This window comes from Bombina bombina, chromosome 12, assembly GCF_027579735.1.
Source record: "Bombina bombina isolate aBomBom1 chromosome 12, aBomBom1.pri, whole genome shotgun sequence".
Classification (NCBI taxonomy): domain Eukaryota; kingdom Metazoa; phylum Chordata; class Amphibia; order Anura; family Bombinatoridae; genus Bombina; species Bombina bombina.
Window position 1 is genome coordinate 144225558 of NC_069510.1, and position 13741 is coordinate 144239298.

At 38.8% G+C, this 13741-nt stretch overlaps 1 protein-coding gene across 2 annotated transcripts in view; it reads right to left on the bottom strand.

The window, feature by feature from the left end:
• Nucleotides 1-945: 945 nt before the first annotated feature.
• The window catches only part of TMEM268 (transmembrane protein 268), a 79527-nt gene continuing 66731 nt past the window's right edge, over nt 946-13741 (bottom strand). For both annotated transcript variants that reach the window (XM_053696025.1, XM_053696024.1), the window contains exons 6-9: nt 12320-12430; nt 11834-11905; nt 11557-11742; nt 946-1830 (exon numbers count right to left, since the gene is read on the bottom strand). In XM_053696025.1, coding sequence (XP_053552000.1) covers nt 1663-1830; nt 11557-11742; nt 11834-11905; nt 12320-12430 — 537 coding nt within the window. In that variant the 3' untranslated portion in view covers nt 946-1662. The remainder of the gene's footprint in view (nt 1831-11556; nt 11743-11833; nt 11906-12319; nt 12431-13741) is intronic.

Here is a 13741-nt window from a genome sequence, read left to right on the forward strand (position 1 = left end):
AGTTCGGTTTCAAAGAAAAATTCATCATTGTAATTTGTAAGTTAACATTAAACTTTCAGAGATGTTGTCTGAATCATAATAGTGAAAATAATTAATTTTGTGCCATCTATTGTAAGTACATAAATAGGAAGAACCTTCGGACACATTTAATCCTTATCTATTCCTTCCATATACATGCCGATACCTGAAAATCCCTGCCTTAGGGTATCAGCATGTATATGGAAGGAAGGATTACTTTTTAAATTTGCCAGTGTGCAGAATTGCCGATGTCCAATAGATTGTTTGATACCCACCTTGCAGCAAAGAACTATCACACTTCTGACTTCTCTCTTTTTACACGTCTTCCCCGCTCAGTGATGGGCACGCCTTCTCTAGCGTGGCTGCGTGCTGCAAGCAGCCCAACTAATCGTCAGATCAACTAATCGATAATGAAAATTGTTGACAACTATTTTCATTATCGATTATTATTGACTTAGACGATTAGTTGTTTCAGCCCTATAGAAGTCTATGGGGACAGGGAGTTACCGCGGTCTTGATATCCAAAGTTCAGAAGTTTTTACTTTCAGCTTGTAATACCAGCACTAACCAAGGTGTGCTAATGTTTTACCTTGAGCACTCAAGAGTGATAAAAATGTATTGCTCCACTTGTAATCTAGGCCAATATATTTAATCAAGTCTTTATATTTGAGAGACAGATCAGTCACTTGCTCTTTATACTCCTGTCTTTTCCCGATTCCTCTCTGTCACTGTTTGTTCTCACTGTAATTAATGTGTCTACCAAAACTGAACCTAGGACTCTATTCTAGAGAAAATTGGTCCAAATGCCAGGTCCTTCAGTTACACAGTGACTCAGATAAGGACATAGTCACTTCAGGAGAAGGCTTTTCTGGGGCCCATGATGCACAAGAACATACTAGATTTTGACAAAAGGATCCAGAAGACCCATCACGTTTGCCCATATTCCTTGTTTACTTAATCCTCAGAATAACCTTATGCATTTCCAAGGCTTTTCACTACTTTATTGTGTCTGTCCTGACCCAAGTGTTCAGCTTCACCACAGTTTAGAGTGAATTATGGAGTCACTTTTGATTCAGGTCAGGTCTCTTCTAAAGAAGGCACTATCATAGGGCACCAGTTCCGCAAGACTGGACACCCAGCTCTGATTGAGAAGTAAAGTCACTTACATTTCAGACGAGGAGATGAAAAAAATGTACATGGTGTCCAGTAAATGTAATGACCAGGGTTGTCCAGTCTAATGCCCAGGGACCACAATGCATTTCTTCACTGTTTTTATGGTGCTTTACTTTGTCATTGCACAGCACTTCCAGATTTCAACTAATGGGATTTCTCCTCTTTGCAGCTGGCTCATCCGGCTTATAGATTTCTATGTTTTTAATGCTTATTGATAGATTGTAGTACGTATGGGTTGTTTTTTTTAAGGAAACTGGTTACTTAAACATTTTCTTATACTAATGTACATCATGTGTACTTTAAAACCCAGTAGAAAAGATTGGACTTGCCATGTGCCATATAATAGTGAAAGTTCACCAAAAAAAAAGAAAAAGACTCTGGTCTATCACATCCAACCGTGGACCAGAAATCAGCTGAGAATCACCTCCTCTCTGTGGTTCCCTTACTTTACTGTCTCTTCTGTCATATTGCTCAGGAGCAATGTGAAGACCAGAACATGCTGTGCTCAATGAATTGGCATGGGCAGGGCACATCAGGGACATTGGCATGACCTACATCTTTAGCACGAGGGAGTCTTCCCGAAATAAGGAGACGCACATAGCATGCACTTGACATAATAAGAAGCTGACGAGCCATCACCTGTGTTGAAAAAGAACAAGCATATAAATGGAAGAGACTTTGGACAAAATCAAATTTATTATAATTTTAATCATTTCAAATATGAATCGCTTTATAATACAATGCAATTTTAAATGTGAAGAGAGATTAAAGGTATCAAGAAACCTGAAAAAGAGTATATTTTATTAATGACATGAATTCATGCATAAAAATGAATAATTGTTCATGTCAGAACAAAATGTTTTATAGCTGAAGTCTAAAGCAATATAAAATACAAAGCACAAAGTCTAAATGCAACTTAACTCTCATGTCATACAGTGTTATTGCACTTGGCTTGTGTCTCCTTCAAATATAGAAATGCAGGGAACGCCATTTAGAGAAGAATAGCAAAATTCACCATTCTAGAATCTTGTGAAGGATCTCACAATGCTGGAGGATGATTTTAGATCATCTCAACTGAACGGAGAGCTTTAGATTATCTGGCCTTCTTAAAGCTGTTAAATTGGAAAACTCCTACAATCATGCGAAAACTTGTGTAATGAAAGTCACAAATATTTTGGGTTATAGTTATGATTAATTCAGTTTCCTTATGCATTGTTAGAAGGGTGTAGCCAACACCCTTAATTTTAAAAAAGCACATATCAATTATTTATAGGGATAGTAAACCCAAATATTTTCTTTAATAATTCAGATAGAGCAGCAACTTTCTAATTTACTCATATTATTAATTTTTCTTTGTTCCCTTGGTATCTGTATTTGAAAAAGCAGGAATGAAAGCTTTGGAACCGGCCTATTTTTGGTTCAGTACCTTGGATAGGGCTTGCTGATTGATGGCTACATTTAGCCATCCAATCGGCAAGCGCAATCCAGGTTCTAAACCTAAAATGGGCCGGCTCCAAAGCTTTTATTCCTGCTTTTTTACATAAAGATAGCAAGAGAACTAAGAAAATTTGATAATAGGAGTAAATTCGAAAGTTGCCTAAAATTGCATGCTCTATCCGAATCATGGGTTTAGTATCCCTTTAATGAGATCTTTAGAATACATAAATTGGGAAAAAGTATTCTTAAATAAAATCCCAGTGAATAAATTAAGAATATATATAGCCTTGTTGTATAATAAATATACATCTCAATACATACTATGTGGAGATAAAAATAAATAAATTCACACCAATGTGGCTAAATTAAAACATATTATAGGGCATTTAAATTGATGGAGTACAGTACTGATTCGTCATTTCATCAAATATATAAGAAATGTAATGAAACGTCCGAAATGACAATATGGTTAGCTAAAATAGAAAAATAAAAAAAACAATTGCAAAGGATTGCAAGACAAACTGTAAGAGATTCTTTATGTACATAAATATAAAAAAAAAAAAATCTACGTAGGAAACTATTGAAAACTATAATGTGAGAAGTTTAGGTTGATCAACAGTGGCCACGAGAAGATACTTAATAAATTATTTAATTTGCTAATGAAACATGGATATTCGTATTGTTTCCATGAAACGAATATTCAAACAAATACAGCATGAAAATGAAAGAAAACAGATAAATAATGAAGACTTTGTCAGTATTTATTTGTTTAATTTAATAGTTAAAATACTTATCTTTAGTGTGCTAGAGATCCGTGTTAATCCCGTCCTCTTCACAGAGCTGCACTAAAGGAAGGCTTAGGTGGCTCCCAGGGCCTGTATTAAAGGAGAAGTTCTCTAGTACGCTAAAGATAAGGGGGTTTTTTTATGCTACAGGTGAACTTTTTCACGTGTAGCAAAGGAACATTTCAATTTGTTATATGAATGTAAATGTTCCATGAATGGCTGTTATTTGTTTTGATTAAAATGAGACTATTACCGAATAGCACGGGCGGCAAATATTCGAAAAATTATGTTTTTTGAATATTTGTAACTAAAGATTAGTCTAAACCGAATGTTGCACCTGTGCACACCTCTAGCCCTTATTATTAGCTTTGTTGATTCTATATGATGCTAGTTCAAAACAGGATATATTAAATTTATGTAATACATCAAATGGTTCTAAAGGAACTTTATTACTACTATCTGTCTGCAATCTGGCTTCTGTCCCCAACACTCAACTGAGACTGCCCTCACTAAGGTTACTAACAATCTCCTTTCTGCCAAAAACAATGACCACTACTCTATACTCATCTTACTTGACCTCTCTACTGCCTTTGACACTGTTGACCATATCCTCCTCCTACTGACTCCTCCTACCCTCTCCTGGATTCACTCTTATCTCTCTAACAGATCCTTCTCTGTCTCTTTTGCCGATGACTCCTCTCTATTGCCTCTGTCGGAGTACCTCAAGGCTCTGTTCTGGGTCCTCCTACTTTTCTCTATTTACACTTCTTCACTGGGTAAACTTATCAACAGCTATGGCTTTAACTATCACCTCTATGCTGATGATACCCAGATCTACCTATCAAAAATAAACATGTCCAAGACTGAACTGCTTCTAATCCCCACCCTCTAATTCTACTCCGGTTTCTAATTTTTCTGTCACTATCTCTCCATGACCCCAAGTCCGTTACCTTGGAGTCACGCTTAACTCAAATCTGTCCTACATTCCCCACATCCAATTGCTCTTTTCATCCTTCCGCAACCACCTACACAATATATCCAAAATTCGTCCATTTCTAAACGCTGAAACTACTAAACAGCTAATCCACTCCCTGGTAATTTCCCGACTTGACTACTGTAATAACCTACTAACTGGCCTCCCTCTCTTACGCCTCTCCTCCCCTTCAATCCATCATTAAATGCTTCTGCCAGGCTAATCCACCTCTCCCGACGCTCTGTTTCTGCTGCACCTCTCTGCAAATCCCTTCACTGGCTCCCCATTCACAGCAGAGTTAAATTCAAAATTCTCACCCTGACCTATAAAGCCCTCACCAATGTTGCCCCACCCTACCTGTCCTCTCTCATCAACAAATATACTCCAGCCCGCCCCGTAAGATCCAACAATGACCTGCTTCCTTGCCTCCTCTACCATCACCTCCCATGCTAGACTACAGGACTTCTCTCATGCGGCACCAACCCTCTGGAACACACTTCCTCGAGTGGAACACACTTCCTTGAGCTCTCAGACTATCCCCTAACCTGTCCTTCAAACGCTCCCTAAAGACCTTTGTATTCAGGGAAGCCTATCACCCAACTCATTAACAAATTAATTTCACTTACCTAACAGTTGCCCTAATCTAACTCCTCACTAACATTCTCATTCTTGCAGTCCCCACCTCCTGTTTCTCACCCTCCTACCCATCTAGATTGTAAGTTCCCCTGGAAATAGGGCCCTCAATTCCCACTGTATTTGTCTGTAAAATGTTGTCTTATATTGTATTGTCTCACCATTGTACTTATATCTTTGTACCCATGGACAGTGGTGCAGAATCTGTTGGCGCTTTATAAATAAAGACTAAGAATAAAAATACTACAAATTTTTTTAGAGGAAAAACAGACAAATATATAATGAAATTATATTGAACTTTTTTTTTAATTATACATAATTAAACATGTTGGCCTAATGGAGTGGAATGTTATTGATTTAACTTGTGTGGTGTTAGCACTCAACACCACTAATATATTTGTCCTCTACTTGTTCCTTTCTATCTTAATTAAAATATAACAAATTTGTTCTAAAACATCTTTCAGTATAGTGAAGCTTTGCTCTAACTTTATTTATGTCAAAGGACCTGATTCCCTAAAGCTCTTTAGTTGACACGATTATCTAAGAAGGCTTGTCAGTAGTAGTCCCAGAGGTCTCAATTGATATGAATCAAATGAATTAAAAAAAAGCTTTAACCAAGAAGCCAAAAACACAGCTGTAGCTAACTTGTCCTTTTCTAGAACCAGAAAAATGAACAAAGAGACTACAGAATTATCTGAAATCCTATATAAATTGCAGAAAAAAACTACAAAGCACTGACAACATCTAAATTATGGAGAAGCCTGTCCATAGAAATCTTAGGACAAAAAGAAGGAACAACCATTTCCAACTTATATTGTCCAAAGACACCACTTTAGGCAAAAATAAAACCAAACTTAGTCCTCAAAACTGCCTTATCCTGATGAAAAAAACAAGATCAGAAGGGACACAAGAGAGAGTAGACAACTCAGAAACTCTCCTAGCAGAAAAAAAAATACCAAAACAAACAAAAATTAACAAAACAAAACCACACATATGCATAGGCTCAAAAAGAGGACCATGCAAAAACCCTTAAAACAAAATTAAGGCTCCAAGGAGGAAAAAAAATGGCTTAATGACAGGCTTAATTTTTACTAAAGCCAGAACTAAACACTGAATGTCAATAAGATTAGCAATCTTCCTGTGAAAAAAAAACAGGACAAAAACTGACCCTTCAAAGTACTGATGGATAAATACAAACCATCCTGAAGAAGAAAAAAACAGAATCCTAGGATTTCTAACAGAAAACTAGGAAAAAATCATAAGCTATACACCAGGAAATAAAGGGCATTCAAACCTTATGGAAAATCTTCCTAGTCACAGGTTACAAGCCTAAACCAAAGTCTCAACTACAGAAACAGAAGAAACCTCTCTATCTAAGAACTAACCATTCACTCTACAAACAATGGAGGACAACTAAACATCTGTACTTAAAGGGACATAATACTCATATGCTAAATCACTTGAAACTGATGCAGTATAACTGTAAAAAGCTGACAGGAAAATATCACCTGAGCATCTCTATGTAAATAAGGAAGATATTTTACCTCACAATTTCTTTAGCTCACCAGAGTAAGTTCTGTGTAAAAAGTTATACTCAGCTGCTCCCAGCTGCAGGTAAAAAAATAAAAAAAAATGAAGAAATGAACAGCAGCCAATCAGCATCAGCAGTGCTGAGATCATGAACTCTTACTGTGATCTCATGAGATTTGACTTAACTCTCATGAGATTTCATAGTAAGCTTCCTTTACCTGATTGGAGAAATAATATGAGAGTGCACGATGCTAGTCCCTTCAGATGTCCCAGGACAAACACACTAAAATGCTGCTTAGAAATCCTTTACAATGGGAGGTGGCTACTGAGGAACATTTGAGGTAAAATATCTTTCTTTTTTACATAGAGATGTTCAGGAGATATTTTCTAGTCAGCTTTTTACAGCTATGCTGCATCACTTTCAAGTGTTTAAACATTTGGGTATTATGGCCCTTTAAATCAGCAGATCAGATTCTGTGAGGCCAAGCTGAAGCAAATAGAATCACAGATGATCTATACTGCCTGATTCTAGCAATTACCTTTGAAAAAAAGGAGAAAGTAATCTAGGGGTAGATTTATCAATGTCTGGGCGGACATCGATAAATGCTGACAGCATACACTGTCGGCATTTATCATTGCACAAGCATTTCTCTTAAAAAGCTTGTGTAATGCCGCCCCCTGCAGATTCGCTGCCAATCGGCCGCTAGCAGGTGGTGTCAAATAACCCGATCAGGCTGATTGCTGTCCGCCGCCTCAATCCGGAAAGTACGGGGGTAGATAGCAGCATCTGCTGCTTGGTAATTCTACCCCATAGGCTAGAAGAAACAACAAAGGCGTTATAAGAGCATCCACAAATTCTTAGAATCCCAGGACCTCGCAAAGTACCTGGAAAATTTGTTGTTTAACTAAAAGGCCATCAGATTTATCTATGGGAGTCTTTGGGGTCTCCCAATCTGATAGAAAATATCCAGATAAAGAGACCATTCACCTGGATGCAGGGACTGACGACTAAGAAAACCTGCTTCCCAATTACTTACCCCTGTAATATGAACTGCAGAGCTTAGACAACAATTATCTTCTGCCCAGGAAAGTATTTTAGATACTTTCCTCATGACTAAGGAACTGCAGTCCCCCCCCCCCCCCCTGATATTGATATATGCTGCTGTAATATTGTCTGGCTGAAAACACAGATGAGACTCCCTTTCCAACAGGGGCCAACTCTGAAGAGCCTTGAAGATAACAAAGAGTTTCAAAACATTTATTGGTAACCTTGTCTCTTGAGGAAACCAAACTCCCTGTGTTCTCTGAGACCCCCAGACTGCACCCCAGCCTGAAAGACCTGCATCTGTCATAATATAACACAAATAGGATAAACAGAAGCCCCCTGAATAATGGACTGATGATCCAGCCACCAAGACAGGGACTGTCGTGTCTTGAAACAAACAAATCATATAAGAAAGCTGAGTATAATCCCTGCACCATTGCAGAAGCATACGAAGCTGAAAAGACCTCATGTGAAAACTAGCAAAGGAATAGCATCCAATGTGGCAAACGTTAGGCCTAGAACTACTACCATACACATATCTACTGAAGGACACTGAACAGATATGAACAGGCAGACAACTGTTTCATCCTTCTTTGTATGGTAAAAGAAAGTCTCATAGAGAGTGGGTCTATTTGAACACCCAGAAATCCTGGAGAGAAATCTGTAGAACTTCCCCTGTGTGAAACAAACAGTAGGAAGGTAGATACCTTTAGCAAAAACAGCATTAAAATACATAATCATATTTAGCAAGGATTGCTGAGCTGGAGGCAGTATGTTACTCTCATTTTCATTGCTCATGTTTCTAGCATTGAATATCCCTCTGGTGCTTTTGTAGTGTTAGACTCCCTATTAGTGAACCTTGGCTTGAACCTGAACGTATCTATTGCCTTGTCCTCCAGACCTAGGGTTCCAAGATGTCTTCCACATAAATACTGGTCAATCTGTCTGTGACTGCTAGGCACAATAGTAGATTGGGGTCACACATTGCCCTCTCATAAGCTCTACCACAGCCCCGACTCTTGAACCCATAATGTATATTTTTCTACTCCATATTTGTAATAAGTTTAGGCATAAGGGGCTCTTTTATATTTAGCTAATACCGAGGGACTTTAAAAAAAAAAAAAAAAAAAAGTAAACATTTAAGTGTCCAGTATTTTTGTGAACATTTTACTGTACAGCCTGCTAAAATACTGGCCTGTCCAGTTGAATACTGGACACCTGGCAACCCTGCCCAGACCATCAGATTTAAGAACTGATCTATTTATTGACCTTTGGCCTGTTACTGAATTTGCCTGAATACCTAAGTTTCATGAGTTTTGAGTTCCAGGCTGTAATGCTTACTCAAGCCTGCCTTCAGTATTTAAAGTTTATTTACTTATTATTTCATACTTTCCAAGATGCCTTCCAGAACTGGGAGCCCTAGGATGTGGGAGACAGACTTATGTGAGGTGCCATATGTGTTATGCGGGTAATGCCAGGGACAGGACAGTGGGGCAGAGCTCCCAAACCATGACAATCCCACAAGATGCAGGACAGATAGGAGCTCTGTTATTTTGCAGTTTATTAACAGCTAACTCCCAGACATTATCCAGAGTCCTAGGTTGGCCTCTACCAACATCTCACCACAGTCGCTGGCTCCTATCTGACATTGGACACTACCCCTGACTAGAAAACAAAAATGTGATAAAGAAATTGAACTTAGTAAATTAAAATACAGTTGTATTTCTTTAATAGATTATAACAACCCACCTAGGGTTTTTGTGTTGAATTGGAACAGCACTTCCTTACAATCACGACCTTCAGGATATCCTGGGTGTAGATACAGGATCCTGAAAGGTCAGTGGTGGCACGGAGGCCTTTAATATAAATGAAATGGCAAAGACAGAGACGAAGTCAAAACAATCCGAAGTGAGGGCAGGCAGCAGGCAAGCGAAGAAAAGGACAATCCATAGTCAGGAACCAGGAAATCTCTATAATGGAATCAGAGTTAACACAGACAAAATACAAGGTAAGAACCAGGAAGCAATGAAAATAACCAAGCACTGACTGGGGAATGTGCTGAGAATATATAGGGAAACTAAGTCACATGACCGGTTACCTGCCCCTAGTAGGTGGAGCAAGCAGGTTCAATAAGAGGAGGTCAGAGACTCGGCGCCTTCTTGGTTTTTCCCAGAGTCCCTGGCCTGCTCTCTTCCATCAGACCCCTCCTCCCTTCCTATGCTCAAACGCTGAGTCCGCTTTGCGGCCGCCATCCTACCGCAACAGCACCTTTTCACAACAAAACTCGGCGGCGAGAAGGAGAGGGGAAGACAGTCGCAGGCCGGCGATAGAAGGCTAGGGAGGCAGAGACCATTACGGCACCACCTCTAGGATGCCCCCGGAAACCAGGAGCTGGTAAGTGTCCGGCCTTGCTGTGACATAGATGTTCCCAGAAAGGTAAATGCTTAAAGTTCATAACAGCTCAATCAACAGTGGACTTCCTTAAAGAGAACAGACAACTTCTCTATAAGGTTACACTATAGTTCTTCTTAGCAGGTTTCTTGGCAATATGAAAATCTACGCTCTTTCTTCAGAGATACAAGAGATGTGAGTAAAGCACCTTATAAACGTCACTGAAAACACTTCTTAGTATTTTATACACAATATTAAAATAATAAAGATGATTAATATCACTCAAGGTGATAGAATTGGGCAAGTTGTACACGGACATAGTCTATGCAATCAGAAAAAGTGTCCAAAAAGATGTATTGCTGATGCCTCTAACTCTAACGGCTTTTTAAAGGAGACCTTCCAGACACTAACCAGAGCCCTGATTTAGTCTTTACTAACATATTACCTTTATGGATAGGTCAAATCTGCATTTGACACTGCTTCTGTGTAGCCTGTAACAGTCAGGAACTGAATTGATTCCAGGACAACTATAATGGAACAGACTTCATTTTGAAATGAGGAACCTCAAAAACATTTAATTTGTCTTAAGTCCAGAAATAGAAAAATATTATCTTCTCATTTTTGTAACAATGAAGAAGAAGGAATAAAACTTATAATCCTATTAAAGGGACGTTGTACACTAGATTTTTGTTTGCATAAATGTTTTGTAGATGATCCATTTATAGCCCATCTGAGAGTGTTTTTGTAACAATGTATAGTTTTAGTTATTTTTTCATAACAGCGTGCTGATTCTCAGACTCCTAACCAAGCTCTACAGTGTCAGATGTATACTGGTGTGTACAGACTCCTGCTGGCTCCTGTTTTGTAATCTGTCTTCTCATATGCAGGGGGGGTCTGCTCTTCTTGTTTTCCCAGCCCCTTTCACTGGGTGTCCCATCCTAACCTCACCAACAGTGCTAAACTGGGAGCTTCTAAATAAGTATTTAAAAGGTTTTATACTGGATTTTTAGATCAGTATTTGTGCATATTCTTCTTTACAGTAGTGTCTATTACATGCAGTTATATGAAAATTGGTGTTCACTGTCCCTTAAAAGAGTTCCTGTATAATAATCCAAAAAGTGTTTCCATTTACAAGATCCTGAGAAACTGAAAGGGATGCTGATCCCAATTATTTTCTTTCATGATTCATGTAGAACAGCAATTTTAAGCAACTTTCTAATTTACTACTATTAGCATTTTTTTCATTGAAAAGCAGGAATGTAAAGCTTAGGAGCTGGCCCATTTTGGTTCAGCACCTGGGTAGCGCTCGCTGATTGGTGACTCCTAAGCTTATATTCCTGCTTTTTCAAATAAAGATACCAAGAGCACGAAGAAAAAATGATTTCAGGAGTAAATTAGAATGTTGCTTAAAATTGCTGTTGTATCTGAATCATGAAAGTAAAAATGTGGGTTTAGTGTCCCTTAAAGAAAGGAAAACCTTGAAGTCTTAGCTTTAGAAAAATAAAATAATCAGGCAATGTCCAATCTATTTCATGGTCTAGTAGTAAACTGGGAGCGGAACGCTTGCTTACCTGTGGTTCATCTTTCACAATGAGTGGAATCTTCTTGCTGTACAAGATTGGTTTGTCATGAGGTTGGCTGGGCAGAAGTGTGGTCTCCTCTGATGCAAGATCTGCAGAGCAATCTTCATCCAGCATAGAGTCTGCAGGAATCTCAATCACAATAAGCAACTGATCAAGGCAGCGCTGGAGAGAGTCCTAAAAGACATGGAAAATCATCTTAAAACCAAACGAATAAAGAGTAGAACAGCACATGAATGCACAAAGTAATCCCATGGCCGGTACTTACTGGTCTCATGGCAGCCAGACACTGGGAAAGCCTCTGCTGACAGCCCCACAGATGGAAATAGATGAAGTAAAGCTGGTAATGTAGTGAAGGAACAAGTAATGCTAGATAATGGTAGCTAAAGTAGAGGTGTAAAACTCCAGTACTTAAAGGGACAATGTATTCATACAGCTGATCTGAGCTGGTTCATTGTATTTAAAACAGCCACAGGAACAGCCTTTCAAATGGACTGAACTCTTTCTTTAACCCACCCACAACTGAGAGGTTGATATCTACTGCTGCATTTTGTTTACATACATTTTCAATATAGGTGGCAGTTTCAACAACAAATCTACCTATTTCTTATGCCAAATAAAGGTAAAGGAGTTATTTGCAAACATTTTTATATAATCCAACTAGTAAAATGGATCACTGAGAACAGTTTAACAATTCTAATAACCTCCTACTGTTTCCAGTAATAAATCTCTTAACCGGTAGCATAAAGGATACTGAAGGGTTACTGTAGCAGTTGTGCATCTGATCGCTGATTCCCAGCAGGACGTTGTGTTCTATGAAGATCTCATTGGCTGCTGCCAACCTAATATCCATGTTAACATTTATCTGTTTACAAAATGGAACATGGAAATTACATGCAATGTGTCATCACATCCAGGAGACAAAAGCCTGACATGTAAATTGTTGTCACACATATATCTCAGGCCAGATGGTCTAACATCTGAGTAACAAATGTGCCACGCAAACTTCTAGTTGTGACTAGATGGATTGTTAACTAGCGCACTAGAGAGGTCATGTGACTATCTATGATCTGAGGTCATATTTATCTACTAGCGCATTAGAGAGGTCATGTGACTGCTATCTATGATCTGAGGTCATATTTATCTACTAGCGCACTAGAGAGGTCATGTGACTGCTAGCTATGATCTGAGGTCATATTGATCTACTAGCTCACTAGAGAGGTCATGTGACTGCTATCTATGATCTGAGGTCATATTTATCTACTACCTCACTAGAGAGGTCATGTGACTGCTAGCTATGATCTGAGGGCATATTTATCTACTAGCTCACTAGAGAGGTCATGTGACTGCTATCTATGATCTGAGGTCATATTTATCTACTACCTCACTAGAGAGGTCATGTGACTGCTAGCTATGATCTGAGGGCATATTTATCTACTAGCTCACTAGAGAGGTCATGTGACTGCTAGCTATGATCTGATGTCATATTGATCTACTAGCTCACTAGAGAAGTCATGTGACTGCTAGCTATGATCTGATGTCATATTGATCTACTAGCTCACTAGAGAAGTCATGTGACTGCTATCTATGATCTGAGGTCATATTTATCTACTAGCTCACTAGAGAGGTCATGTGACTGCTAGCTATGACCTGCGGTCATATTGATCTACTAGCTCACTAGAGAGGTCATGTGACTGCTAGCTATGATCTGAGGTCATATTTATCTACTAGCGCACTAGAGAGGTCATGTGACTGCTAGCTATGATCTGAGGGCATATTTATCTACTAGCTCACTAGAGAGGTCATGTGACTGCTATCTATGATCTGAGATCATATTTATCTACTAGCGCACTAGAGAGGTCATGTGACTGCTAGCTATGATCTGAGGTCATATTTATCTACTAGCGCACTAGAGAGGTCATGTGACTGCTAGCTATGATCTGAGGGCATATTTATCTACTAGCTCACTAGAGAGGTCATGTGACTGCTATCTATGATCTGAGGTCATATTTATCTACTAGCGCACTAGAGAGGTCATGTGATTGCTAGCTATGATCTGAGGTCATATTTATCTATTAGCGCACTAGAGAGGTCATGTGACTGCTATCTATGATCTGAGGGCATATTTATCTACTAGCTCACTAGAGAGGTCATGTGACTGCTAGCTATGATTTGA